The following is a 26,532-nucleotide window of genomic DNA, read 5'->3' on the forward strand; positions in this document are numbered from 1 at the left end:
TCTGCTGTAGCCACTGCTCAGTTTCTCTTGGCCTGGTGTCCCCTACCCTGGCCATGCTTCTCCCCACCTGGACCAGAGGTAAGAAGAGCATCCCTGCCCACATGAAGCATGGGTTAACCTTAGCCTAGCCACTCCAGCAAGAGGAGTGGCCTAGCCACTCCTGCTCCTCCTCTCTTCCAGTCTGTCCGGTGCTTCCATCCATCCATCCATCCATCCATCCATCCATCCATCATTACAGCACCTCATTGTGGCATTTCCAGAGGGCAGAAATAAAGATTTGATAAGAATTTAACAAGACTAAATACCTGGATTTTGAGTATGAGGAGAAAATTTTTGAGAAGGTGTTTGGGACTTCATTGCCAATGGCAGGAAAGAGCCATTGAAAGTTTTCAAGTAGGAGAGGGACATGGCCCAACTGTTGTAGAGCAATCACTCTGCTGTGTGGAGAGGGAGGCCCGGAGCAGGGAGCAGAGCAAGGAGGTGGTTGTAATGGGGTTAGAGCCTCCTCTGTGGAGATAGTTTTGAAGTCAGAGAAAGGAGGGTTCTTCTACTCCAGGTTGGTTTGTGACAGGCCAAGCTCTTTGCTGCCTCAGTGCCTTTACACATGCTGCTTCTCCAGGAAACTTCCCTGTGGTATCACAGAGCTCCCTTCTTTTACTCGGAGCCTCAGAGCAGCCCTCTCTGACGTATCACATGTTACTCTCTATGATAGAACCCCCTTCTTCCCCCTTCACTTATACTTATGATTGTCTATTCATTATTCCCTTTTTGAGACAGAGAACATATCTGCTTTATTCACCACTGTTTTACCCACTGCCTAGCTAGCTCTGTGCCTGGCATAAAGCAATCAAAAACATTGATTGAATAAATGTATTTAATCAATGGCAACGCCTATGTAATAGTCATAGTTACATACATATGAGATTGTTAATCTCACCCGTGTAAGCTTTCTAAGCATGGATCCTCACAGCATCAACCAAGAAAATGAGATCAGAAGTTTCCTCTAGGTGGAAACTGACTTGTGTCTTATCCATGATCTAGCTGATGGCAACACAGGAACCAGAGATGCACATCCCAAACTGTATTGCATCATTGCATCCCTTATTCAGGCCCAGAGGACATGGCTACCTTGGGAATGGACCCTGCTGCCTGACCAGGCCTGTCCAGACTGTCGGACCAATCAGATTAACATCTTTTGACATCACAGTAATAATTTGTACCCTCCTTCAGCATCACAGCCTGCCTCATATCTAACAGAGAGACAAGTCTAACTTAGACATCATGTGTAAAGGCAATTAGGCAGCAAATAAATGTGGCATACTCAGGGAACTCCAAGGAGGCTAGGATGGCTGGAGTGGGAATAGGTAGGGAGGTTGTGCCTGCGTCTTATTCAGTTCTGGGTCCCCATGGAGGGCAGGCATGGAGCTTTGCACCCAGAGCACTTGTTAATGGCTTGTGGCATTTATAGGGCCCCTGGTGTGTTCACTTGCCTTTGCTGGACAGGGAGCTCTAACCCTCTATCTCCTGTGCTCTCACCCCAGCGCCTACACAGAGCCCTATAAGGTCTGTCCCATCTCGGCGGCAGCCCCCAAAGAGGACCTGTCATCGGATGAAGAGCAGGGAAGCTCGGAGGAGGAGGACGGTACTCCAAGAGACCCCAGCCTCACCCATAAGGTAGGACCCCGAGGTTGTGGGGGGTCAGAGATGCGAAGGCCTAGAAAGGGGCGGTAAAGGATCTACTGCAACCCCTCTTGGTGAGGAGGGAGCTGTTTGCAAATAGTTGGTCCCAAGTTGGATACGGAGACAGTTGCTGCACAGCTGGGGCTACAGCTTTAAGGCAGGTGGCAGACACGGGGCCCTGCATGGGTGATGCCAGGGGATAGTTCCTGCTGGCTTCTTGGGTCTGAGGAAGTTTGGGGATTCCAAGATCCCTTGTGAATGAAGTGAAATAGACCTGCATGATTTGAATCAAGACAGACTTGGATTCTAATGACCTCAGGCCTCTGTGCCTCAGTTTCCTCATCTGTGAAGTAAGAGTCTTGAGGATGAGTTAAGGGAAGTGTGTAAGTTTCCTTAACTGAAGACAGTTTGGGAATGAAAGCTGGTTCCCCTGCAGTGGTGCTTTGAGGGGTGGGGCTAGAGAAGGGCTCTGGCTTGCCTGGACACAGACGGTGAGGTGGGCCCTGCTGGGGACGAGAACCAAGTTAGAGCAAAGGCCCAGACCTCTTCGTAGGCATTGGGCCTTGGTGACTGGTAGTAGTTATAAATGCTCACAACAGGGTGCTGGGATCCTGTGCTCCACTTCCATTCACTGGCAGGGTTTCATTCCTTCTACACACTGCTTCTTGGAGCTAGGGTTTGCTTCCCGTGTTTTATATTTCAGAAACAGAAAAGTGAAGACCTTGTCCAGGGTCACACGGCTGTTATCCTGTGCCATCCAGGAAACACCATAGGTGCTGGGGACCAGGAATTCAGACTGAGAGACACCCAGCTGCAGGGAGACAGGCTAGGAAGGTTGAGACCAGCTTGACATTTCCCCCACTCCACCTCTTGGGCCCTGATTGTCTGCAGAGGGGTAGCTGGGGGGCCTGACGAGCAGCACCTCCTACCTGACAGCCTCCCTCAGGCACCTTGCCCCGTGTGTGTGTCCCTATCTTTGTCTCCCCTCCTTCCCCAGCCAGGGTAGGTGTATCACGTTGATTAAAGATGCTCCTGGGGAAGTGCTCTGCAGTACCTGGCACTTACCAAGCTTTGTATAAATGGTCATGACTCCGTTTTGTTTTCATATCATTGATTTATTCTAATAATTCATATATCTGTCTGCTCAGGGTGTTCATAACGTTACCTCCCCCGGGCTGTGGGAATGCCGAAGGGGTTTTCCCACCTGGCTCTTCCTCAGTCCTGACTGCTTTGGCTTCTGACCCTTCCTCCCCCTCTCTGGGTAGAGTGCACTGTCTGCTGCTGTCCAGGCTTATTATACTCCTTACTACAAATTCAAGGTCAGTGCATCACCCCTGCTGTGTAGCAGAGGACACAAAGATTAAGTAACTTGCCCAAGGCTACTCTGCCAGTGATTGAAGGGGTTGGACTTAAAACCAGGTCTGGCTGGTTCCAAGTCCAGTGTTTGTTTCTCCCCTACAGCCCTGGAAGCCTTCTCTTACCTCTCCACTTCTTGCCCTCTCCCCAGAAGGAGCTGTTGGCTCCTTGAGGACAAGGGAGGGGAGCTTTGAGTTAGTGGAGCTATCTATCTATCTATCTATCTATCTATCTATCTATCTATCTATGAGAGAGAGAGAGAAAGAGAGAGGGCCCACGTGAGTGAGGGGTAGAGAGAGAATCCCAGGAGGGGTGAGGGTGTCGGTGAGAGAACGAGAGAGAGAAGCGAGGCTCACCTGAAGCGGGTCTTGAGCTCACCTGATGTGGGACTGGAACTCACGAATGATGAGATCATGACCTGAGCTAAAGTCAGATGCCTAATAACTGAGCCACCCAGGTGCCCCAGTGGTGCCATTTATAGGTGATTGTGGCTTTTCTGAGCATCCCTAGGGTTGTGGAACCCAGAAACATAGTTGCTATTTGGGATTTGGTCCCCACTCTGACACTGGGATTCGGGTCTGGGTACCAGGCCAGGAAGAGTTGAAGGGCTGACAGGGCAGTAGGGCACCCCCTGTGCAACTGTCTGTACCTCAGGGTTCCCCACCTAGTGCTGGTTCCCCCCCACAGCCACCCAGCTGTCTGTTAAACATTCCTCTGGGAATACCTGCATCTCCTCCTCCAGCTGTGTTACCACTGTCCCAGCTGTGTGTACAGTTTGGTGTGTATCTTTCCAGAATTTTTCCCTTGCATTCTCCTACGTATGTCGTTCGTTATGAGTAGAACATGGATGCTACTGTTTGTGGAGTTGTTTTGCTAGGTTGAGCTACATCAGACTATAAGAAACCTGACCTACGCTGGTTGGTTCACTCACTCATGTGTTACAAGATTTTCACACACTGCTACAGCAGCTACAGCATCCTTTTTTTTTTTTCTTTTTTTTTTTTTTTTAGCTGCCGCATGGTATCCAGTTTATGGATATGCTGTCCTTTATTTTGCCATCCTCCTGCTGAGGGACGCGTGTAGTGTTTCTAATTGTTACGCTGTGTCCACAGCATCACAGTGCACTGGTTCACACTCCTCCTGTACATGCTCTTCTCTAGTGTAGATCCCAGAAAGAGATGGGGTCAGAGAGGGGCATTTCAGTCTCTGTACCTGCAGCCACAGTGACCCTCCGGGGGTGGGGGGGAGTACTGTGCACTCCCTCCCCCCAGCCCTCAGTGGAGAAGAGTTCCAAAATTGCTGGGCGTCAGTGCAGATGTGAAGGGAGATTTCCAGAGGGTGCAGTCTTTCCTGGGTTTGGGGGGTGGGAGGCAGGGAGAGGGAGAATTTGCTCATCATCTTTTTGTCTTCCACCGTCTCTGAAAATTCTACTTCCCCAAAAGGCAAAGGTGCTCCCCCTGTGCCTCCATCACATCAAAGGGGGCAAGAGCCAGATTTCCCATCTCCAGCCACCTCGGAGCAGTAGACCTAGGGAAGGTGTGAGTGATAGTGGAATTGCTTCCCCAGGCCTCAGAAGGCATGTTTGCTATGGATTATGTAAAAATAAATGAAAGGTGGTGAGCTCCACTCTTCCAGGTGTTTTGAGGTGGCCACATCAGGAGTGGAGAGCCTTCTGGAGCAGGACTGGAGGCTGAGCCCAGCTGTCCACCTGCCTATCTGATTTCTCCCTCTCTCCCACTCACAGACATTCAAGGGGTGTGGGTCGAAGAGGGGGCAGAAAAGGGAAAGCAAGAAGGACATAAAAATAGATCTGGCTGTGAAAGGAGACAAAGGCTGCCTGGCATGTCACTCTTCCCCGACAGAGAGCCTGATTTTCAGACTAACCGAGACTTTTCAAGCTAAATACCAGCCTCCAGAGGTGAACCCAGGAGTTGATGGCCTCTTGGAGCCACCTCCTCCCTCCACCTCCTCCTCTGCCTGAGTCCTGTTGTCCCCATGTTTCCCAGACAGGTCTACCCCCGAGCCCAGGCAGAAGTTTGCCCTGTGCTCTGGAAAAGGGCTGCCCAGCTGTGACATCCTCCCTGGCCCTGCCCATGCAGGTCATCTCCTCCTTCGCTGTACCCACGGTCCCGGCGGCCTGGCCTGGGCCTCCTTGCTGGCTTCCTGCCCCCAAGCCTCACGAGACCTGCCACCTCCTCTACCTGACCATCTGCTTGAACCCTGGTTATTTCCACTGGGCCTGTCCCTGACTTGGGTTTAAATCGACCACATGCTTTCTCTGTGCAAGTGTTCTCAGCCCATGGTGCAGCCCCCCACCTTGGCTCCATGGCCTGTGCTCACTTCTCCTCGTCCCCAGGAGGCCCTCCTAAACCTGCAGCAGCTTCCTCAGGCTGCAACCTGCTCTCTGTCCCACAAATCAGCTTGTCCCCTGGCAAACAGGAACTCACTCCCATCTGCATCTCTTCTCCCTGCATCCTCACTCCGTTTCTCCCTGGCCCTCCTCTTCAGCAGAGCACCTGCTCTGTGCCAGGCATCCTTCCAATGGCTGGAGATGCAGCAGCCACAAGATAGACCCGGTGCCTCCCTGGCCTGGTGGAGCTTCTACCCTAGGGAAGGAGATGAGCAACCAGAAGGCCCCTACAGTGGGTTTAGGCAGTGAAAGTGCTGTGACACCAAACGAACAGAGCAAACCTTGCTGGTGGGAGCTGGGTGCCAAGGGCGGGGTAAGGGGGAAATTTAGGCAGTGAGGCTAGAGAAGGCCTTTTTTCCAGTTAAAAAAAATTGTGTTAAAATACGTATAGCATAAAAGTCACCATCTTAACCATTTTAAGTGTACAGTTCAGTGACATTAAGTACATTCACACTATTGTACAATCATCCCCACCATCAATCCACAGAACTCTTTATCTCCCCAAACTGGAACTTTGTCCCCATTAAACGCTAACTCCCCAGCCCCTGGCACCCACCATGCTACTCTTTGCTTCTCTGATTTTGACTGCTCTGGGGACCTCATGTAAGTGGGATCATATGGTATTTGTCCTTTTGTGACTAGTTTATTTCACTAAGCACAGTGTCCTCAAGGTATGCCCATGTTGTAGCCTTCCTTTTTTTTTTTTTTTTGTTTAAATGTTTTTTTATTTATTTCTGAGAGAGAGAGACAGCATGAGTAGGGGAGGGTCAGAGAGAGAGGGAGACACAGAATCTGAAACAGGCTCCAGGCTCTGAACCATCAGCATTAAAGCCCGACGCCGGGCTCCAACCCACGAGCTGTGAGATCATGACCTGAGCTGAAGTTGGATGCCTAACCAACTGAGCCACCCAGGCGCCCCAGTAGCCTTCCTTTTTAAAGGCTGAATAATATTCCACTCGTATGTTCATGTCACACTTTGTCAGTATCCATCAGTGGGTGTTTGGGTTACTTCCACTTCTGGACTATTGAGAATAACACTGCTATGAACATGATGTACAGATGTCTCTTTGAGATACTGCTTCCAGTTCTTTTGTGTATGTCCCCAGAAGTAGAGTTATTAGATCATATAAGAATTCTGTTTTCAATTTTTTGAGGAATTGCCATCCCATTTTCTATTGTGCTGTCCCATTTTACATTCCCACCAGCAGCACAAGAGGGTTCTGGTTTCTTAGAGGTCTTTACAATGAGGAAGAAACCAGGGAGCTGAATAGAGTGAGCCAGCAAGAAGTGGGAGGGCCTAGGGATGGATCGTTCTGAGTGGGAGACAGCAGGGCAGAGGCAGAGAAGTAGGACTGAGCCTTGAGGGCGAGAAGGCTAGTTTAGTCAATGGGAGCATAGGAGGGAGAGGTGGGCTGCAGAGATGCGTGAGGATTTCCCTCTGCCCACAGACCTGTGAGTCCTCCCCACCCCTCACCTCCCTTACTGTTGTCTTCATCCTGCACAGCCCTCCCCACCCTCCATGAGCCAGGACCTCCACGCTGTCCACCCAGACCCCGAGCCTCAGCTCTGGTGGTCTCTTGCCTTCGGAGCTCCCTCTTCCCTTGGTTTTCACTGGCTCCCTTCTGTCTCGGTTCTCTCCCTACTTCTGCAACTCCCTCCACTCGAGACATTCTTTCCCAAGGCCCGAGCTCCTCCATCCCCATCTCTCATCTGTGCTCTGCCCATCCCAGGCCAACAGCCAGCCCTACTCAGGTGGTGTTCCCAGAGCTGACCTGGTCTGACCTCTTTCTGTGGCCCCACACTCCAGCTAACCTTTGGGGACCTTTGTGAAAGCCCCTCAGATACTGCCATCCTCCCTTATTCATGGCTTTGCTTTCTGGAGTTTCAGTTACCTGGGGTCAACTCTGATCTAGAAACAAGTGATCCTCCTTCTGATATATATTCAGAAGGTCAGTAGTAGCCTAACACGTCACAATGTCAACATCATTTATTTCACTTCATGTCATCACATGTGCGTTTTATCATCTCATATCATCACAGGAACCAGGGTGAGTACAGAACTATAAGATATTTTGAGAGAAAGACCACATTCACATAGCTTTTTTTGCAATATATTTTTGTAATCGTCCTGTTTTATTACTGGTTATTGTTGATCCCTTACTGTGCCTAATTTGTGAATTAAACTTCATCACAGGTATGTATGTCTAGGAGAAAACATAGTACATACAGGCATTCCTTGTTTCACTGTGCACTGGGTTGCACTTTGTAGACACTGCATTCTTTACAGATTGAAGGTTTGTGGCAACCCTGCCGGGAGCAAGTCTTTTGACACCTATTTTCCAACAGCATTTACTCACTTCATGTCTGTATGTCACTTTTTGGTCATTCTCACAGTGTTTCAAACTTTTCAATCATTATTATATCTGTTATGGTGATCTGTGATCAGTGATTGCAACTCAGCATTTTGTAGCAATAAAGCCTTTTTTTAATGTTTATTTATTTTGGGGGGAGAGAGAGAGAGAGAGATAACACAAGCCAGGGAAGGGCAGAAGAGAGAGAGGGAGATACAGAGTCTGAAGCAGGATCCAACAGGCTCTGTGTCCCAACACGGGGCTCAAACACAAAACATGAGATCATGCCCTGAACTGAAGTCGGAGGCTTAACTGACTCAGCCACCCAGGCACCCCAACAATAAAGTATTTTTAATTAAGTATGTACATTGTTTTTGAGGTATAATGCTATTGCACACTTAATGGAAGACAGTGTAATGTAAACATAACTTTTATGGGCTAGGAAATCAGATAATTTATTTGACTTGCTTACTGCAATATTTGCTTTATTATGATGGTCTGGAAAAACTCACCATATCCCCAAGATGTGCCTATGTGGGTTTCAGCACCATCTGTGGTTTCAGGCATCCACTAGGAGTCTTGAGACATGTCCCCCAGAGATAAGGAGGGTCTACTGTACCTCTAGCTTAGCACATCCCAAATTGAACCCAGCATCTTCCCATCCCCTCATCCAGTTTTTCCTCTTGTGTTTGCCATTCTGGTTGTTGGCACCAAGGTTGAAAGATTTGAAATTTCTGGCATTTCATCTTCTGTTGCCATGTGTTAATCACAGATTAAATGAAATTCAGCAAACTCCAAGGCGTTTGGCAAGGCATCATAAAGGATTCCAAAACAAGTTGCATCTGTTCTTCATACCCACCTCAGGGCCTTTGCACTTGCAGTTTCCTCCCCCTGAAGCACTCTTCCCACTCTTTGCACAGCTGGCTCAGGATTTCAAATTAAATGTCACCTCCTCAAAGAAGCCTCCTCTGCTCATCCTTAAGTGCTCCAGTGCAGCATTCCTGTCTGCTCCCTTCCTCATACTTATTTCAAGCTGTGATTATGTCTCTCTTTTTCTGCTTACCTGCATGTCTTACAGCCTTGCTCTGTAAGAATAGCTCCAGAAGTGCAGGGCCACACCTCTCCCATTCACATTTGTGTCCTTATTGCCTGGGACATGAAAGAGTACTCAGTAAATGTTCTCAAAAAAACGAATTAAGAAATAATACGTTAGACTCAGTTTCTGCAGTCAAGTAAGGAAAACAAATTTAAATGCATGATAGTTTAATAAAATGAAAACACTTGGGGCACCTGGGTGGCTCAGTCAGTTGAGTGTCCAACTCTTGATTTTGGCTGAGGTCATGATCTCATGGTTTGTGAGTTCGAGCCCCTCGTTGGGCTCTGAGAGTGTGGAGTGTGCTTGGAATTCTCTCTCCTCTCTCTGCCCTTCTTCCCGCTGAAGTATGCATTCTTGCTCTCTCCCTCTCTTTCTCTCTCAAAATAAATAAACTTTTAAAAACTTAAAAAAATGAAAACACTTGTTTGGTCCTGTATAATTTACTTTGCACAGCGAGGGGCATATCTGAGAGCCAACCCAGCTTCTCACCAGCTCCCCATGCAGAGGGTGCAACAGTTCCCAGAGTAACACAAGAGATCTTTTGAGGCAGTGTGAGTGGAGGAGGGTGAAGGACACAGACTCTCAGTGAAAAGGGGCTCAGAGGCTTGGAGGTGGCCAGGACACCCCCAGGACCTACACCCCTTGTTGAGAGAGTCCTGGAGGGCTTGGGGGCTGTCAGGAGCCAGCAGGCTGGGTATGGGACAGGATGCCCTGGCCCTAAGAGAGCTTGTTCTGTGACTGATTTTCCTCTCTGCTATGTCCATATGTTCTCTGGCCCCGGCATGGGATTGGGGCCGCTGTCACACTCACTCTCCCTTTCTTCTTCCTGGCTTCAAGGCAGCTTCTCTGTATACCTAGTCTGTAGCCCTGCTGCCCAGAGTTAGATATGTGGACCTGCAGCACCCCAGGCCACCCCGCCCCCCAGACTCACCGCATCAGGATCTGCACATTTACCAGACCCCCAGCAGTATGTCTGCTGACTGAAGTTAAGCTCTGGCCTGTGTACGTCAGCCACCCATTCTGTATGGAGCACCCACGGGGCCCTCAGCCCTCGGAGGTGCCAGGAAAGAAGTCAGCAGGGTGTCTGACCATGAGATACTCACAGCCAAGTGGCAGAATGAGAAAGCTACTGACATGATAGTCTCTAAAGCTTACGTTTATGTTTTAGGCTCTTTTGTGAATGTTACATCTCACGATTTAAACACAATGGCTGGCTGTGAGATAAAAAGTTGTGGGGCAGCCCTGGTATCCTCAGCTATGTGCACTAAACTCTCAACAGTGTAAGTATCCCAAGTCTTAAGAGTCAGGACAATAAAGGAAGCTTCCAAGAGGAGGTGAGGCCTTAGTGCTTCACAAAGGAGAGTAGGACATAGTTAAGTAGAAAGGAGAAGGAAGCACAGACAGCATGGAATCCAACCTTTGACTGGCTTCTTGAGGTCATGGCTGGTCCTTTCTTGAACTGAAGTGAGGTGGTAAGGACAGGAAGACCAAATCTTATATTAGCCATCTACTGGCCTTTTCAAACAATGAGAACTTGCCAGTCACAGTTTCGGCCACTCTTTTCAGACTCCAGAAGGTAAGAGAGCTGTCAGGGGCATTTAGATAACACTTTGTTTTGTTTTGCTTTGTTTTTTATTGTGGTGAGAACACTTGACATGAAATCTACCCTCTTAATGTCCATTGGTGAATGAATGGATAAACTAAGTGTGGCCTGTTCATACAGTGGAATATTATGTGGCCTTAAAAAGGAAGGAAATCCCGTCACATGGTACAGCGCAGATGAACCTGGAGGGCATTGTGCCAAGTGAAGTCAGTCAGTCCCAGATGACAAATGCTACATGGCTCCGTTTACATGAGGAACTAATACAGGCTCAGAAGAGAGTAGAATGATGCTTGCCAGGGGCTGGGGGAGAGGGAATTGAGACTTCTTATTCAGTGGGTTTAGCATCTCAGTTATGCAAGAGATTGCAGTGTCCCACAGGAAGGATGCTGAAAGAGAGGCAATCCCTGCCAGGAGGAGGGTGGGGAAAAGGTCAGACCAGAGGTCCTCTGGCTCCCCCACCACCGAGTGGCTGCCTTCAGTTCATGCTGACACCTGCCTTATTCTAGCTCCTGAAGTCAGGCTGGTGTGAGTCTGGGTTTGGCCTAGATGCTTTAAAAAACTGTTGATTTGGAAGGACTCTATGGTTCTGGATACAGTCTGTAATACATTCATACAAGCCGCATGTTATCTTGGAAGGCCCCGAATGAGAGATCAGGAAACCTGATTTTTATTCCTGACTCTGACTCTGCTGAATAACCTCCAGCAAGTGAGTCACAGGCAAAGGCTAGGACTTATTTATGCCTCAATTTCCTTCTCTGTACAATTGTACAATGGAGGTAATAATAATAGTACCTTGCTCATAGGTTGTGGGGAGGATTCAGTGAGAATGCACATAAAAAGCTTACAGCCATACTTAGCACATACTAAGTATTCGATAAGTGCTAGCTGTTCTATTAATAAGTAGATATTATTATTATCATTGCTCTTTCACAGATGGGGCTGAGAAGAGAGATCACTTGTCCAAGCGCATAGGTGTATGAAAGGATGGAGCCTGGGATGTGAACCCCAGAGCCCATGCTTTCAGCATCATTCTGAATAAGAAGTTTTTCTGCAAGTGCTAGGGAACCACGAGAGCCACTTGAGGCTGCAGGTGACAGCAGAGGTGGCCACCGTGACCTAGAATGGATGGGAATAGGTAAAAGGCTAGAGATCCCAATCAGCTAAAAGACAGTTTCAGTTGAGGGTGGAGAGACGCTAGGAATTCTGGTCTAAGATAGGGACCAGAGAGCTCACTTCAGGGGTGGGGCAGTTTTGAGTGTGGAGAAAGCCCAGCCTTGGTGAAGTGGATGTAAATGGGGGGAAAAGTTGTCTGAGAAGAAAGTCAAGGAGCTGGGAGGCTGAGGGCTGTGGTGTGGAGAGGGGAATGTCGTCACACAGATGGGGAGGACTGAGCCTGGAGTTAAGACCCAGGACATGGGGCTTGGCCAGGGACTGGCAAAGACTGGAAAGAAAGAGGCAGCTGTTTAAAGGCAGAGCCAGTGTGGAGTGCCTGGATGGCCCAGTCGGTTGAGCCTAACTTCAGCTCAGGTCATGATCTCATAGTTCATGAGTTGGAGCCCCATATCAGGCTTGCTATTGCCAGTGCAGAACCTGCTTTGGATCCTCTGTCCCCCTCTCTCTCTGCCCCTTCCCCACTCACGCTCTCAAAAAGAAACAAACATTTAAAAAATTTTTTTAATAAATAAATAAATTTATTTTTATTTATTTATTTTTTTAAAAAGGCAGAGCAGGTATGAGCCCAGGAGGCCTGCAAGCAGGGAAGATGGTTAGAAAGCAGGAGTTTTGGGGGTGGTTTCTTCCTCTTCTGCAAAGTAGAAGGACTGTGTGGCCTCTGGGCCTACTTGGGGCCATCCTGAGGGCCAGGGCATAAAGCTGGGGGTCACGGGCCTGCTTCTCACAATAATAATATTACTTTGACTACTGCACAGTAATAGCTGTGCCTCTCTCCTCTGTAGTTCTTCACTGAGAATGAGGAGCTTTTCCATCTACAGGCCTATATGAGCTTTGTAACAACCTCTAGAACAGTGGCTCTCAAAACCTTTTGGTCTCCCACTTCTTTCCTCTTAAAAATGATTGAAGACCCCAAAGAGTTTTTGTTTCTATGAGTTTTATCAGTCAGTATGTACCACATGAAAAGATAACACAGAAAAAAATTAAACATCTTTTAATTCATTTAAAAATATTAATAGGTTCACTGCATGTTGACATATGAAGAGTAACTTTTCAGACTTAATGAGGAGTGTGGCATGCGTTTTCCATTTTTGCAAATACTCACCATGTCGGCTCCCTAGAAGACAGCTGGACCTGGCTGCTTCGTGCTCAGTCTGTCAGACTGTTGTTTGGGCCAGCTTCACAGATAAGTGGTCAGAAAAGGGAGACAGAACCCCAGAGGTTCTCAGATCACACTTGGGGAACTTCTCTTCTAGAAGGAGGCTAAGCCCCCCATCCCCATTTCATAGCTGGAGAAACTGAGGCATGGAGACAGAGGACTAGGACTGCCAGCTCTTTCTGAGACTGCAAACAGGAGGGTCCCTAATGGAGGACTAGCCCTCCCAACCTGGTCTCAGAATAGGCCGCACTGACCGGCTAGTTTGCTTGGGGCCCGGGGAGGAAGTGCAGGGCTGGGCAGCCCTGGGGAACAGGGAAGATAAGCTGCTTCGGCCTTGGGCAGAGGGGCCAGCGGCAGCCTGATATAACACCCACAGCCTGAGAAACGCGATAGCACGGGCCCTGGCGCCCCCAGCCCCCACATTCCTGGGAGGAACCCTGTTCCCAGAAGTCTGTCCCTGGACACTGCCGTCAACCTCAGAGTTCATTTCCTGGTTAAACAAACATCTATATTAATGGCCCAGTTGGGCAACGCCCAGTAGCAGCTTCTGAGGAGAGCCTCGGGCACATGGCCTGCCAGGCCCCCTTCTTGTCCTGCTGGTGAAGACACATCCATCATCGACAGAGGCACTAAGGCAGGATGGCCCCGTACGTCCCACCCAGAGTCTGCCCGTCTGGCAGGAGGGGCTGGGGAGGACGTGCAAAACGGCCCGTGCCCTAGCCCTACCAGAAGTCTGCCCCTGACAGCTTCGAGACTGTAACAATGGTAATGACAACAACTCTAAAAGCTGGGGTGGGCCTGACCACTCCCATCCATCATATCATCTCACCCTTCCAGATGAGGACACTGAGTCACCTAAGAGGGGCTTGCCCTGAGTCACACAGCCCCCCGTGGCCAGGCTGGGATGTGGGTCCAGGCATCCTGACTTCCAGCATAGTTCTCTTTCCTATGTACCATGGCAGACACTGCTCTGAGGGCTGGAAATCAAAGAGAGCTGAGTTCAGAGAACTAGCCTGGGCTCCCCCGGGAGTGCTAGACTCCTGTTACTACCTTTATAGTACAGGTGAAGGATAGGTGTTTCCCAGCTTGAAAAACCTGCCGTCTATAATGAGCAGAGATGCCATTTACTGAGTACTTCCAGTGTGCCAGACACACTGTTCAGTGCTTGGTTGTTGAAGCCAGACTTCCTGATCTTGGATCGCGGCTTTGCCACTTACTAGCAGTGACTTAGGGCAAAGGTTAGAACTTACTTGTGCCTCAGTTTCCTTATTTGTAAAATGGAGGTGATAAAAATGGTTCCTTATCCCACAGGTTGTTGAGAGGATTCAATGAGAATGCATGTAAAAAGCTTAGAGCCATATTTAGCACATGTGAAATGTTCAATAAGTGCTAGTGGTCCTATTATTAAGTGCATATTATTATCATCACGGTTTTACAGTTGGGGCTCATGGAAGAGGAATCACTTGTCCAGGGAGGTAGATATTGGAAGGGATGGAGCCCGGGATTCGAACCCAGGCATTCTGACATGGGAGCATAGGCTCTCAGCATCACGCTGGATAACAAGTGAAAATTGAATCACAGGCCCCTGGAAGATGAGAGGTCATCTTGTCTTTATTTTACAGGAGAAGAACCTGAGCTTGAGAGCTTCTGACCCCTGTCCTTTGTCTATAAAGTAATTCTCTTGGTGGAAGCTTGACCACAGTGTTCCTTAGCTGTTAAGGCCTGTCCTGGCAGAATATATTTTCCAGTGTGAGGGTTTTGTTTGCAAAGACTTTTCACATGTAGGAGTCTGCAGGAGCCCCTGCCTGGGAGGGTTGAGCTGCTGTTGTCCACAGAGCCCCACGCTAGCCCTGCAGATGCAGGAGGCAGACAGTGAGTCACAGTTCGGCGCTGGTAGGAAGGGCGGGAGGCCAGGTGAGGCCTCGCTCCCCGGACACTGTGACAGCGTGCCAAGAGGCAGCAGGAGATACAGGAGGGAGACTGACTGTGGACCCAAGTCCTGTCCTCGTTAGGTGTCCTTGGAGAGAATGAATTTTCTAAAAACACTATGCTTCTCAGCCAAGAAACTGTTAAGGATGGAGTAGTTAGAGAAGGGAACTCATTTATTGAATGCCTACTGTGTTCTAGGCACTGGATCTCATTTCATATATTGATTCAGATGTTGACTGAACATACCTTGTGTGCAAGGAAAACATTAGGTAATATGGCTGCTATAAAGAAGAACACACCCAGATAAAAAGTTATAACAAGTGGCTCTTACCTAGCCAGGGGTGAGATTTTGCCCCCTAGAAGACATTGGACAATGTCTAGAGACATTTTTGGTTGTCACAACTTGGGGTGGCAGCTGCTATTGCCGGCCAGTGGTAGAAGCCCTGGATGCTGTTAATGAGCCCACAGTACACAGGGCAGCCTTTGCAACCAAAGCTGCCTGGCCTGAAATGTCAGTAGTGCCGAGGCTGAGAAACCCTGCGGCAGAGAATAACTTTGGGTGGTCTTTAGGTCGGGTGGTCATGGTTGGCCACACTGAGGATGTGACTTTTGACCTGAAGAAGTCAGAAAGTAAGAATGAAAAGACCTGGGGAAGAGCATCAGACATAGAAAGGACAGCAGATACAAAGGCCTTGAGTCAGGAATTCCCCATCAAAAAGACCTGTGCACGGTCTTGGAGTGCATGGGGTTGATTATTCTCCACTGCATTTCAGATGAAAAAACTGAGGCTCAGAGGAAATGGTTTGCCAGCTGTCACACAATGCTGGAGCCAGGACTTGAACTTGATGCTTCTTCATCCCAGAGTGCACTTGCTTTTACTGCTTCAACTGCTACTCTCAGAGGAGTGGTTCAGCTTTCATTTTGCAGTTGAGGCCTCACCCCTACCTGACCCTGTAAATTGTTTTTCTTATTCCATCCCTGAGCACTTGGTTCTGTCCCTGGCTTCTGCCACAACAACAAAAACCACAAAGATGATGATAGCCATTATTTCTGTAGTGTTTACTGTGCACCAGGCACTGTTCCAAGTGAGATATATCTGCATAGACATAGAGATAGATATCTCTCTCGTATATACATTCACTCATTTAATCTTCACAGTATGCAGGTGCTAGGCACCCTTATCCTGTTGTGCCTATTTTACAGACAGGAAAATTGAGGTGTAGAGAGGATACATGACTAGCAAAAGGCAGAAGGAGGATTTGAGCTTGACTTGCCTAGTTCCAGAGTTCGTATTCTTAACCATAATACCATGTAATTGCTCTCTTAACAGGTAGTGAGTTTCTAGTCATTAGAGTAGATCATTCACTGGACCAGTGGCCCCTTGAGTTTAGTAACACAGGTTTAGCACAAAAGGGAATTTAGAGGTCACTTACCACACATTCACACATTTAGAGGCCCCAGGAGGCAGTGATAGACCTGGAACCAGAAGCCAGGTGTCCCATCCAAGTGCCCTCTGCTCCACTGTGGGCCACCTTGACCTCAGCCTTGCCTGCACGTTCCTGGTGTCTACCATCTGTTCTGTCAGGCTGCCCCATAGTGTCTTTGCTCTTCTGGATCCCAGCCAGCAGCTGTGCCTGGTGTCTGGCAGGTTTGGGGCCACAGAGGAGGGGCCTGCTTGTGGCAGAAGGCCCAGTCATCTGCCTCAGCCCCCGCCCATCCTTCCTGTTTATAGACATAATCTCACTTATTCCCAGATCTTACAGGTGCAGAAGTTGGGCCTCAGAGGGGTTAAATGGCTCATCTCCTGAGGTCAGCTGGGAGAGTTAGTGCTTCCAAAGTGGAATGAACATTCATTCATCCATTCATTTACTCATTTGTCTTTCAGTCAACAAAAGCTAGCCTGCTGTATGTGAGGTACTGGTCATGCAGGGGTGACAGTGAACATTTATGGTTCCTGCCCTCTAGGAGGGGTGTCCTAAGAGGAGAATGCCCAGAAAGGGTACCTAACCCAGCTGGTTCATAAAGGGGTTCAAAACAAGGCTCCTTGGAGGAGGCCATAGATACCATTGCTAACTCTTAAAGTATAGCTGGGAATTAGCCAGGCAGAGAAGGGGAAGGGGACAGCACACGCAAAAGAAAGAAGTAAGAGAGCTCTCTATACACAGAGAACCACAGGTTGTTCAAGGTTACTGGGCCAGGGTCATAAAGTCATGATAGTGGCCACTTGCTGAGCACTTTCTGTGTGCTGGACAGTGTGCTGGGCATTAGCTCAATAGCCTCCTGAGTTAGATGCTATCAATATCCGCATTTACAGATGAGGAATCTGAGGTACAGTAAGATCTCACAGGTAGTAAGTGCCAGGAATGGTCTGAGAGGTACATGGAATCTGCCTCCAGCAGCCTGGAGGTCCTTCTGTAAACCCAGTGCTGGGGTCTCCCTCACCCTGTCTGAATTGGTGTTGCCCCTCCTGATCTCTCTGTTCCTTCCTTGCAGGTGGAAGGACAGTCCAGAGCCCATGTCATTGCACAGGAATTGCTGTCTTCAGAGAAAGCGTGAGTCCCCAAGCAGCTGCCTGTGGCCTTGAGCTTGTTAGCAGAACATCACCCCTCCCCAGCTTAAACAAGATAGGAATTAATGCAAACTCAACCCTCTTTCCCTCTGCAGATACGTGGAGATGCTTCAGCACTTACATCTGGTGAGTTAATAATTTTAATTATCCAAAACTAATTGCCCTTTTATAAGGCTATGATATATATAAGAGGCAAAAATGCATTGAGGAGACAGAAGTGATTTTGATGAACAGAGGCTTGGCAGCAGACATATGTTCACCAAGGCTTTTCGTGGACGTCTGTCTCCTGATTCATGTGCTTCAGGGGATGAATAGCACTGCGCTTCCCATGAGTATGCCTCTCTGCGCAGAAGGGGGGGTGTACAGGGGATGTGTTGAGGGTTCTGGAAGGGTGCTTGCAGTTTCCTCAGCCCTCTTGTTGAGGACAACAGAAGGAGGGCAGATGTAGTTCTGGGTCATTGCTGTGTGTGCACGTTGAGTATGCATTTGTGGGTGCATGCATGTGTATTTGTGTGTGTATGCATGTGTATGCATCCATGTGTGGGTGCATGCATGTGCATGTGTACATGTGTGGGTGCATGCATGTGCATTTGTGTGTGTGTGGGTGCATGCATGTGCATGTGTGGGTACATGCATGTGCATTTGTGTGTGTGCATCCATGTGTGGGTGCATGCGTGTGTGCATGTGTGGGTACTTTTGTGTGTGTGCATGTGTATGCATGCATGTGTAGGTGCATGTGGGGGGTGTGTGCATGTGTGTGTATGAGTGCATGCATGTGCTATATGTTTACGTCCATATGGAGAAGGTGATATGCTTGCACAATGACAGAGCAGCTGGGTGTAGAGAGGCTTTCTCAGTCGTCCCAGCCCTGGGGCAATAACACTTGAGCCAGTGGTGAAGAAATCATCTGGACTTTCAGAAGACAGGAGGCCAGACTTGAGGACTCCCTGGGTATCAGGCACTGCCACCCTTTACAACCCACAAGACTGCCTGGAAGGTCTCCCTATGCAGTCAGTTCAGTTCAACAGACGTTTTTTGAATACTTGCTGTGCGACAAGAGCTGGTGAATAGAAAGTCAGATCCTTCAGGCCCTTCCCCAGAAGCAATCTGGCCAGGGAAGGAGACAGATCAGTAAATGAATAATTATCTGGGGCACAGGGGAGGAACTGACAACCTGGGGGAATCTAGGCAGGCTTCCCTGAGGAGGTGACTTTTGGGTTGAGTCATAAGGAGGGCTGAGGGAAGAAGGTACAGCAGAGACATGGGAAGTGAGTAAACATCAGGGCACTTACTCCCTAAGGTCTCTAAGCCATTTCCAGTCCCCTAGTAGTTTAGCATCTGATTCCATACTGTTTTGTATAGTACATCATATCTATCCAAGAATTTCAGAACTGGGAATGTCCACCTGGACATTTTGTCCCTGGTGATATGGAAGCCCAGAGAGAGTGACTGAGCCAGGGCAAACACCCAGGTCCCTGTATTCCCAGTGCACTGTTGGCTGTTAATCCTGCATTTCCGACTGCCTTTGGGGTTCTTTGCAGCAAAGACCACTCTGAATGCAGGAGAGCATGCAGCACCAAGCCAGGCCTCCTGCTGAATCCAGCTGAGGCCCCTGCCAGTGACATCACCCTGGTGTCCCCTTGCCATGTGAGCAGGGGCACCCAGGTCCCTGGAAGCAGGACAGAGCACGACTCCAGTCTGTGCGCCCAGCCCCTCATTTCTGCCCTTCAGGATGAGAGCTTTGTGTGTGTTCTAAAACCCCAAGGTCCTCGGGTATGTGATGTACCACCCTCTTACACCAAACAGCTCTTCAGGAAGGGCAGGAAGATCACTCTCCTGCTTTCTTCTCCTCCACATGCTTCCGAGCTGGCAGCATGACCGAGAGGCTGGGCTTTTTGTTTTATGACTTTGTTAAGAGGGTTTTAACTGGGAAACTTCCATCTGTGTTTGCACTGCTTCCTGCCAGTTGGAAAGATGCTGAAACCTTTGGTAATCCATAATAATATCCTGAGGAAAGAAAAAAAACGAGCCCACAAAAGTCACAACGCAAAAGCTAGTTGCAGGAAATTGTGATCCAGAGCTACACTGATGATGTCAGTGTTTATGGGGGTGGAAGTGGCAGAAAAGCCCCATGTGACTACCAGTCCTAGCCGGGTACATGAGCCTCAAGGAGACCTGTAAACCATGAGACATCATCCACCACTCCCCCATCTGGATCCATCTCTGATTACTGAGATTGGCAGGTTCTCTCTCAGAATTCCTCCTTATAGATTTGATGCTATTGAACTCCCAAGGCCGCACAGTGATGGGAAGGGCTGACTGTGCATTCTGAATCTCCCCAGCTAGTGACGTCCATTATCCTGTTGTTGAGGGGGTGGTGCAGGGGGCATCTTCTGGCCTTCTGTGTTTGGGATTCAACCCTGTGCTTGTCAAATGGTAGACAGAGCTAGCTCAGGGATTACTATAAGTTCTGGTTACCTGAACTTGAGTTTTAAGGTCAAGATCCTGTTTTTGTGTAGCCTATTAACTAAGAATGGATTTTATGTGTTTTAAATGTTGGCGAAAGGGGCACCTAGGTGGCTCAGTTGGTTAAGTCCAGCTCATGCTTTCTGCTCAGGTCATGATCTCATGGTTCAGGAGTTCAGTCCCTACATCAGGAGCCTGCTTAGGATTCTCTCTCTCTCCCCCCTCTCTCTCTGACCCTCCCCCACTCATGTTCTCTCTCTCCTCTCAAAATAAATAAATTAATTAAAAAAGTAAATGTTTGTGAAAAAATGCAATGAAAATGCATCAACTATACTTCAGAAAAAAGATATGAGTTTTTCATATATTCTGGACCCTAGACTCTTGTCAAATATATAATTTGGAGAAGAATGGTAAAGAAGAATATATGACCAGAACTGTATGTCCCCTGCAAAGCCTAAAATATTTATTATGTGGCCCTTGCTGACTTCTAGTTTAAATATCCCCTTCCATTCTTCTAGGAACCCAGTCATAAATACATTCATTCCCCCTGCCCATCTATCTGTATAATCAAATCCTCACCCACTCATCTGTTCTTTAACCTATCTATGCCCCTTATGGCACATCTTTGCATTCATTCATATCTGCCCTCAGCTTATCCACTGTTCAGACATCCACCCATCCTCCCACCCATCCACCCATCCTCCCATCCAATCATTTGTCAAACTTCACATCCATCTATCTACCCATCAACCCATTCATCTACCATCCATCCATCTATCCATCCATCCATCCATCCACCCACCCACCCACCCATTCACCTATCCTTCCATCCATCCTTCCATTAAACCACTAACCATTCATCTAGCTTATTCCTTTTGGATGGGACATCACAGGATTTTTACTGTGCTATAGGCACTGGGATGGGCTTTGGAGCCCCAATGATAAATAAGGCCCAGAACCTGTCCCTTTTTTGTTGGGGGATGCGGGGAAGGTGGAATGGGAAGGAGAAATGGATATAAACAGTCAGTAATGCTATTCTGTTAAGTATAATTTGCACAATCACAGTTTTGTGCAAAATCTGCAGGAGCACTGGGGAGAGAGAGACTTATTCCTCCTTGGGGTATCTAAGAAGATTGTCAGAAGAGGTGCCCTTAAGATAGAATTTGAAGGAGACCACCAGGCCAGGATGTTGATGGAGGATGGCACATTAGGCAAGTGTCCAGCATGGAAGTGCTCATAGGCCTAAAGGTCCATGATATGTCTGGAGAATGGTGCATCATCACACATGGTTAGAACATGGGTAGGTTTGAAAAGGCAGGTTGGAGGTCAAGTGGTTGGTCCAGAAACCAGGTACCTAAAGTACCAGGCTATAGGGTTTATTCCTTTTCTTATATATAGTGATTCATTATAGACCTTAAACAGTTATGTCCCTTGGACACCTTCAATACTCTTATTCTAAAAAAAAAAAAAAAAAATCCAAACCTACCAAAAACTGAAAATTCCTACCATGGGTTCCTCCTTTGGGCTAAAGCATTGAAGGCCTTTTCAGAAGCCATTCTGCCTATTGGGAGAAGTAACCCTGGGAGTTATCACCATCTGACTCCCTAGGAGAAGCTCCAACTCCTGAGAGGCTCCTGATCCCCGTCTGTCTCTCTGGCACTGCCTCCTACCACGTGTGTTGTTCCCACATGCCGTGGCCTTCTTGCTGCTCTTCAGATATTACAAATGCATTTCCTTTGCACTTGCTTTCCCCGCCTTGGCAGTCTTGTACCCGTGATCTTCTCATAGGAAGTTTCTCCTCATTATGGTTCAGCTCAAGTATCATGTCCTCACAGATGTCGAGCCCAAAACTTAGTGGCGTAGAACAACCTTGTTATTATGCTTGCAGATTCTCTGTGCCAGGAGTTTGAACAGGGCAAGGTGAGGAGAGCCTGTCTCTTCTCCCCGATATCTGGGTAGAACTTTAAGACAAAGGGCAACTTGATGGCCAGGGGTTAGAATCACCCTAAGTGTCATCATTCATGACTGGTGGTTAGTGCTGGCTGTTATCTGGGACCTCATTTGGGCTGTTGGCCAGAACACACACTTGTGGCCTCTCCACGTGATCCGTTTGCCTGGGCAAGTTTTGGGCTTTTTCACAGCATGGTGGCTGCATTCCAAGACTGAGTGTCCCCCAAGAGAAAGCCAAGAGGAAGTGCATGGCATTTTTATGATCTATCCTTAAGTCATGTAGCACCACTTCCACTATACTCTGTTAGTGGAGGCAGTCACAAAGGTCTACCCCAGTTTAAAGGGAGGAGATATAGTTTCCACCATCAATGGGAGAAATATCCAGCTCATGTTGCATAATGACCCTGTGAGACAGGAGATACTGATATGGGCCATTTGGGAAAAATACAGAAGCCTTTCCTAATAATTCTGTGTCAGTTAAAAATTTTCTTCAACTGCTAGTAATGAAAACCCAATTGTGATAGCTTAATTAATTTAAAGGTGATTCTCCCATGTGAAATAAGTTCATCAGCAAAAGAGCCAGGTCAAGTTTGGCGACTTCACAGAGTACCAGGGACCAAGGTTTCATTTATCTTTCTGCTGCATCCGTTTCCAAGGTTCCTCATGAACAGAGGTTGGCTGCTGCAGTTCTCACCATCGCATCATGTCCCTGGAAAGAAGAGAAAAGGGAGAAAATTGAAAGGTCATGTCCCCAGCCCCTTGAAAAAGATTTTGTCTAAATGGTTTACTTGGCCACTTTTGCCTCTGTCTCACAGGACACTACTAGTTGCAAGGGAAGCTGGGTCAACTGAATCGGTCAAAGTTGGGCTCAACTCAGTGGCTGTGCTTCCTTGTGTATTCATTCTGGGACCCAGGCAGGCACCCAGGAAAGGCTCTCCCCATGGTGATTACAGGGAGCAAGCAGAAATACTAGAGGGGCACCTGGGTGGCTCAGTCGGTCCAACTCTTGATCTCAGCTCAGGCCATGATCTTAGGATTTGTGGGATCAAGCTCCACCTCAGGTTCTGCGCTGACATCGTGCTTGGTATTCTCTCTCTCCTCCTCTCCCTGCCCCACCGTCTCTCTCAAAATAAATAAATAAACCTAACAAAAGAAAAAAAGAAACACGAGAGAGCTTCTGAGATTCAGTCTCACACCTGGCACATCATCACTTCTGCCCATGACCCATTGGCCAGAGCAAGTGCTGTGGCCTGGCCCAAAGACAAGGGACAGGGCTCTGCTCTCCCCATGATGAGACCACAGCAAGGGTGTGGATGCCAAGGGAAGTTAGGGAACCATAGCTGTACCTCCTATTTTGTATCAGCTCATACTTCACTTATATTCTTCACAGAACCTTTCATATCTAAAATCATCTAATTTATGTATTTGTTTACTTATGTATTTTTATTTTCATACAATTCCAAATACTTTCTAATTCCCCTTGTGATTTCTTCTTTGACCCATGAGTTATTTAAAATTATGTTGTTCTATTTCTAACTATTTGTGAATTTCCCAGATTTCCTTCTGCTGCTCACTTTTAACGCCATCGTAGTTGGAGAATGTACTTTGTGTGGTTTTAAATTTATTGAGGTTTGTTTTGTGGCCTGGCATATAGTGTATTCTGGGGAATGTTCTGTGTGTGCTTGAAAAGAATGTGTTTTCTGCTCTAGCTGGTGGGTGTCCTATAGATGTCACTTAGATCAGGCTGATTGACAGTGCTGTTTGAGTCTCCTCCATCCTTGCTGGCTTTCTGTCTCATCCGTCTATCCCTTACTGAGAGTGGGGTTATTGATTATTGACCTATCTATCCCTCCCTTCCATTCCATCTGCTTTGCTTCATTTATTTTGGGGCTGTTTTAGAGGCTTGCTTACTGTCCTTCTCCCTCACTAAACTCAGAGCTCCTGGAAGGCAGAGAGATTGACTGGTCCCATTCCCAGTGGCTTATGAGGCCCAGAGCACCATCAGGGCTCAGTAAATATCTGATGAATGAGTGATGGCTGGGTGAGCCCTTGCAGCAGTCCAACACTTCTTCAGTCAGAAACATTTCCTGAGCACCTCTTATGTACTGGGTATGGGGTCCCTGCCCTTCAGGGACAGACAGTCTAGGAAGGAGACAGGCACAAAAAGGGGCAATATTAGTACAATGGTAGGGGCATATTGAGCCTGAGAGATTCACATGAGGCACCTGTCCCAGGCTTCTGGGTGTGGGAGAAGGACTCCCAGAGGAAATGTGTCTAAGCTGAGACCTGCAGGATGGGAAGCAGTTAGCCAGGTGAGGAAGGCTTGTACCTGACAAGGGGATCTGCATGTGCAAAGATCCAGAGGCCAGTTAGAGATTAGGGTGTTTGGAAACAAAGAAATTCTAGATGGCTGGAGCATGTTTGTGAGAGAGCGGTGATAGGTGAGAGGCAGAGTAGGAAGAACCCTGTGAGCCCCACTGGGGCTTTGGGTTTGATCCCCTAGAGTTTGTGGGGAGGCCACTGAGTGATTCAGCAGGAGCTGACACTGGACTGGAGTGCTGCAGGCAGATTGGAGGACTGCAGGCTGGGTGATGGGCTGTGGGATGCAGGAGAGGTAGCAGATTTCTGGCTTGCTGACTCACCCTAGCAGCAAGTGCTGGAGGGGGTCGGGCTAGGCATGGGGGTGATGAGGAGTTTAGTGTGAGTTTTGTGAACCATGAGGGGCAGGAGAAGGACATCCCAGTGATGGGCTGGGCACACAATGTCTACCAGCAGTGATCAAGTGTGGAGATGTCACCCAAAGCCCTGGCAGCGGCCCACATTTCCCCGAGGGAGTGAGTGTGTGGGGTGGGGAGAAGGCTCTCAGGTGCTTGAGTCCTGGCAGGCTTTTGTTAAAGGGTCAGAGGAACTTAGGAGGAGTGTTAGGAGGCTGAAAGGCAGACAAGAGGCTTCTCAGATTCCGCCTGCATCCAGCCCACTGATCACCTCCCACACCTGCCTTGCTCAATGGTGGTAGCCACCTGAAGGCGCAGCAGGAGTGTCCAAGACAAGCCCGATTTCTCAGACCTTGGAGGAAAAGGACACTTACTCAGAAGCCCTCCTTTATCACTGCATATGTGTTTAATTCAGCCATGGCCATGGTGCTGACGTGACTGGGGCAAGTGCAGGATCTAGAGGGACTCAGTACCATATTTATGAATTTATGTAAGTTGGGTGCTGTCAGTTTGCCCCCTACCCGCGTCCCCTCTTGCTTACCCAGCCAGCTCTGGCTGCTTGTTACAGCCAGTGTCCAGTGTACCTGATGCGAGGAGGGGTGGCAGTGAGCGTGTGTTCACCTCCTGTTGTGTGTTTGACAATTTACATACGTTGTCACTTAATTGCACATAGTCTGTGCTCAGTAAATATTTCTCACATGGTTGAATAAGTCCAAAACTGAGTCTCAGAGAAGACGAGTGACTTGCCCAAGGTCACACAGTCTGTAAGAAGTAGGGCCAGGGCCATCTGCCCCAGAGCCCTGAGAAGACAAGGAGACAGTAGTGGAACTGTCGATTTAGGTGGTAAGGAACCTGAGGAAGGGAGAATGAGTGTGTGTAGGGGGAATGAAATCAGGGAAGGCTTCCTAGAAGAGAGGATGTTGATCTGGCATTGATGGACAGAAAGTAGGAACAGGCCTTCCAGTGTACAGGAGCAGCAGGAAGAAGTCCACAGAGTGGAGGGCTTGGAGGGGGTGTGGTGTACAGGAAGTGGCTTAGAGAGCTGATCTGGAGGGAGGGCCTGAATGCCATAACCCAAGGCCTTTCAAAAGGGAGGCATAGGAATTTGAGAGCCCTGAGAAGGGCAGATGCAACGAAGGAGATTGGGGCAAGGGTGGTTTGGGGGGTTGGGAGGGAGTGGTGCTGGGGCACCCACAGCTTAACCCAGACCAAGCTCCCAGATAGCCTCATGCTGGGAAAGTTGTGTGGAGCTAGGAAGATTTTGACTCTGTCTCCTACTTTTATTTATTTATTTATTTATATTAACTAAATCCCGTACTTTATTCAGATACCCTTCACTTTTACTGAAGTCCTTTTCTGTTCTGGATCCCACCCACCACAGCATTTTGCATTTCTTTAATATTTAAAATTTAGTTAGTTAACATACAGTGTCTTACTTTTACTTTTGTAGCCCCAGTCCGTAGACGACAGTAAAAAGTAAGTTTTAATTCAGTGGGGAGGGCCCCGTTTCTAAGTCTTTGCTGGGCTTTTCCAGGACAAAGGGAGCTCATTGATCTTTGGTACACTCAGAGAGGGATAAATTTTGGTTCAATGTGAGAAAATGTGCTTTTCTTTCTACCTGAACTGTTGGGGAAGGGGTAAGCTGTCCTTACTGGGAGGTATGAATGTAGTAGCTGTTGGGGAATTCTCAGTAAAGTGGTTCCCACTCCAGGTACGTGGCTCTTCCCTGTGTATTTTCATTCAGTTCAGGGAAAAAAAAAAAAAACTGCTGTGTGACCCTGGAAAGTCTCTTCCTCCTTTATCCCTCACCCTGAGATGGCTGGTGGGACTCAGACATTTTTAGCCATGAAAGCTGTCTTCAAGTGGAATTTTATTCAGAACCTCAGTATGAAGAGTAGCTTGAGGGCAGAGGTGCTTTGTTTCAAAGGTGGGAGGGGCCAAAGTCTGGGCTCTGCCTCCACCTCTCTAATCCCTGGGTCTCCAGGAGCAGTGTGAGAAATAGTCATCTATTCTAGTGGTTCTCAGAACATGGCCCCTGGACCAGTTGGCACCAGCATCACCTGGGAATTTATGAGAAAT

The 26,532-nt window shown here is 48.2% G+C and overlaps 1 protein-coding gene across 1 annotated transcript in view; it reads left to right on the plus strand.

The window, feature by feature from the left end:
• Positions 1-1,541: 1,541 nt before the first annotated feature.
• FGD5 (FYVE, RhoGEF and PH domain containing 5) overlaps positions 1,542-26,532 on the plus strand; it is a gene marked incomplete at its 5' end in the record, with an annotated part of 70,002 nt that continues 45,011 nt past the window's right edge. The window contains 3 exons of the mRNA XM_039231298.1: positions 1,542-1,674; positions 17,248-17,306; positions 17,419-17,449. Coding sequence (XP_039087229.1) covers positions 1,542-1,674; positions 17,248-17,306; positions 17,419-17,449 — 223 coding nt within the window. The remainder of the gene's footprint in view (positions 1,675-17,247; positions 17,307-17,418; positions 17,450-26,532) is intronic.

Source organism: Hyaena hyaena, unplaced genomic scaffold (assembly GCF_003009895.1).
Source record: "Hyaena hyaena isolate Hyena2069 unplaced genomic scaffold, ASM300989v1 scaffold_56, whole genome shotgun sequence".
Lineage (NCBI taxonomy): Eukaryota > Metazoa > Chordata > Mammalia > Carnivora > Hyaenidae > Hyaena > Hyaena hyaena.